General features: G+C 38.3%; 1 protein-coding gene across 1 annotated transcript; it reads left to right on the top strand.

The window, feature by feature from the left end:
- Positions 1-2,017: 2,017 nt before the first annotated feature.
- Positions 2,018-3,178, top strand: LOC6642529. The gene has a single exon (XM_002064984.4). The coding sequence runs from the start codon at positions 2,124-2,126 to the stop codon at positions 2,964-2,966; it is 843 nt and encodes a 280-aa protein (XP_002065020.1). The 5' UTR covers positions 2,018-2,123; the 3' UTR covers positions 2,967-3,178.
- The last annotated feature ends 739 nt before the right edge of the window (positions 3,179-3,917 follow it).

Below are 3,917 nucleotides of genomic sequence, written 5' to 3'. Positions count from 1 at the left end.
GCTGTATTTGTAGACAATTTGGTTATCAGTAACTTTCCTATGGATAAAGAATTACTATAGTTCAAAATTTTATGTTTTTTTAATATCTAAAACTAAACTCTCTCAAATTAATAGGATATCCAAGTAATTAAAAATGGTAAATTGCTTAAAAGAGATTCTAAACAGCAACACGGAAAATTTTTGTTGTTTACTTATTAACTGATTAGTTGTAGGGATCTCTCATTCAACCTAAAAAACACTGTTTTTTACCTCTTCAATTAATAAACCTTTGATATTCAGCATTGAATTACCCCTCTCAATCACCAAATGACTTGACCACCAAAAAAGTGGTATTCCTCGATCCGCCACTGTCGTTCTCGATCAACTTATTGTCCTTTGGCATGAGCATAGCACTTTTGGAATTGAAACCTCTGATGTGAAAAATCAAATAGGGACGATAAGGATATGATCAATATACATATATAACTGCTTTCATCTGGCTTATTGGCGTTTTCGAATCCAAATCAATTTTCTTTATGACAAAAATAATATTTACTTTCGCCAGCCCTTACAAAAATTTGTCTCCACGTGATTTATTTCTCTTTTAGTCAGTAAAACTTAGGATAATTCAATGTAGAATTCCAAAACGCTTTAAAAATTAATCTTAGGTTCTTTAAGAAGAGCAAAAACAGACCTTTAAATTTGTTACCTAATTTATAAATTGTTTCTTAAGATATCAACTGCTTATAATTAAATTGGTAAACTTGCTTTTTGGCATCAAGAAAATATTGACTTGACTGAAATCATTAATCCATTAATTAAGAATACACTTGGTTCTTTGTTAATTATAATATACGATGCTAAGTATTCTAAATATAGTACATGTAAGTAGAAATGCAAAGTTTAATGATAAATATTAAGCTTTAAGTTAAATTTTGCCCAACCAGTATGCAAGAGTACCAAAAATTTTATTGCAAAATGATTAAATGAACATTCAGATGAGAGGGGAATAAGGGGAGAAGGCAAATAGGCCCGGAGGTATCATTATGCGAAGCATCCGTGATTCAGAACTGGCTCAGACAGTGCCCCCAAAGTGCAGCTCAAATGGATGGATGGATGGATGGATGGACATGGACTCGGACTTGGAGTCGGACTTGAAGTTGGCTTGCACTTATTAATGCTTAATAAATGGCATTTCATTTCTTATTATTCTCGGGCAAAACGTGTCGGAAGATTTTATTGCGGCAGCGCTTGTTGTTGTTAATGCGAGTCGATATATTGGCCATGACTAAGGATGCAGATGGAGGCATATGTACATACATATATACAGAGACACATACACACCCAGAAACCAGACCAGCCCCAGCTCCAGACAGAGAGAAAGGGAAAGAGAGAGAGAGAGAGAGAGAAAGAGAGAGAGGGAGATCCAGTTGGTCAGTCGATGTATGCTAAAGTAATTATTTCATTTGAGCCAACAATGAGGCTGCAACTCTTTCTGTTGGCTCTGACTTTGGCTTTAACTTTGGTCTTGGACTATGGCTGGGATGGATGATTGACGAGTGGAAATTAAAGGAGCTGACGGCAGGACAGCATAGCCAGCAGTTGCAATCCGAATGAACACCGTTGCGGGATTATCATCTTTTAACGACTCGTCTTTTGGTTTTGGAGTTGTTGTCTGCCGATTTTTAAAGTACTTGGAATGTAAATGAAGCGGGTGTCGTCTTGCACCTTGTTCGAGGTCATTTCTGGTCATTGCACCCACATGCCGACGGTACGCGATGCGATTGCAGCCTGAGTGGGCAATTTTTTATGTTCGAGTTTTCTTTTTTTATATTCGCTTGCAGCTCAACTAATTAATTTCAACAAAATTAAGATATACAGTAAAACCTGTACGTCATTAAAATCAAGTTATTCCAACTGAATTGGCGAACCTACACACCAGGAGAATTTAAATCCACCGCCAAACACATTGCTATCGATAAAAGTAATCTATCGATAATTTGGCATTTTCAAATGCGCTAGCATATTTCGCACATGCGCCACAAGCGAAAGAAGCAACGGTCACACTGGGCTATTGATTTAAAACCAAACAAATGATTTGCAAAATTTTGTAAATCCAAAAGTGAGTCAAAAGTTATAGGGTTATGGCTACCAGCTCCTCCAACTCCTCGGCGCCATTATCTGTGTGCCCTTCGGCGGGACCTGGTGGTAATGAGACAACAGCAACGCCATCTCTTCAGGCGTGCAAAAGCAGCGGCTGCAAAATCGGAACATACGTTGAAAAGACTAAACGCAGATGTTCTCAGTTTGTGTCGGCTCCATATATAATGCAAAAACCTCTGGTAGTCAATGGCACCACTGCCATATTCCAGATGGGCGGACAAATGGCCAAAGTGGGCGACATCCCGTCACTGTCCGCAGTTACCGGTGGCGATGGCAAAGCCATCTATCGCATTAAGCCGGGCACACACGCTCATGTCATCAACTATGTGCTCGTCGATGAGGGATCCGATTCCATGGAAAAGGCAAAGTCAGGCGACCAGGAAACAATGAGAATGCTTCTAGACTCCCAGCGAGAGAGCGCCACCTCCAAGCTTCAAAAATTCATAGCCAATCATCGTGGAACTACTACCAACAATGCCGCTGCTCCGGCTCCTGTTCCTCCAGTTGCAACTCCAGCAGTTGTGACGGTTCAACCTCCTGCTGTTCAGCCATCTGCTCTTATTACCACACCACAAATTCATCCAGATTTCTCAATTGCCAGTGTAGAGGGGGCTGTATCGTTTGCATCGCCTAATTTGGAACCTATAGCCACACCGACAGCTTTGACAGCAGCGCCCTCTATTCCACCGAGCCTTGCTCCGGCCACCACTAACAATAACAACAATGCCGTGGAACGTTTGCAAGCTGAGATTTTGGAATTACGGCGTACAGTGGTACGTCTACAGGGAGAAAAATTATACTCCCTTGAAAACTGTTCAAATTAGTCTTAAAATTACACTTAAATATGTTACTAAAATAAGTAAAGAATACGTGTTTTTTCCTTTGATTTCAGTTTGTACTTAATTAATTAATGCAACTGAGATAAATTCTCTCTGTGTATGTATATGGACTATGCTTGAATGCAGCTTATTTGTTTAATTTCCTTTAATTTTGTATTTTTCTTTTATTAAATTCAAATTACTTGCCAAACATTAAATTTTTATGCATTAAAATTACTTTTTGGGTGCAATTATTTAAATTAACTAAGAGATTGACAGCTGCACATGGCCTAAGGACTTGTGAATTGTCACCTTGACTACTAAATATTAAGCGCCATTTTATGCCTTAGTGAAGTGAACCAGTCTGAATTGGATATGGGCAAACGGAGCGACAAACGAGTGTTGACTCTTAAGGGGCACTAAATGTGGCATTTTATGTGTCATCGGCGGCGGCGGCGGCGGCGGCGGCAACGATGTTGATCCCATCATTGTACATAGCGACGAAAAATAAATTTCGCAACAGAACATAAACTAATTTTTATTGGATTGAAAGTTGCAGAGAGTATCTACATACATAAGTAAAGTTAGACTTAACAGCAGATTCCACTGCACTTTGCTTTTTTGCCCGATTTTTTATACCCTTCCAAATAGGGTATATTAATTTTGAATACAAGCTTGCGAGTTCAATTAGCCATGTATGTTTGTCCCTTATGTCCATTTTTCTGGATCTATGCATTAATTTTTTGGATATATGTTGATTTCTAAATATCTTTTGCAAGAATGTCCACACATATATCTCGGATTCAGCATGATCAGGCCTCTATATCAAATAGAGAGTAAAAAACCAGTGACTTTTATCAACAATTTCGGTTTCTACTTAAGGAATTTCCTTACAATTAAATAGTTAATATTTAAATATAAGTACTCAATAACATATTTGCTAAATTTGACTAAACA

This window comes from Drosophila willistoni (assembly GCF_018902025.1).
Source record: "Drosophila willistoni isolate 14030-0811.24 chromosome 2R unlocalized genomic scaffold, UCI_dwil_1.1 Seg167, whole genome shotgun sequence".
NCBI classification, from domain to species: Eukaryota; Metazoa; Arthropoda; class Insecta; order Diptera; family Drosophilidae; genus Drosophila; species Drosophila willistoni.
The sequence above is the reverse complement of the archived record's forward strand: the minus strand, read 5'-3'. Positions and strand labels throughout refer to the sequence as shown.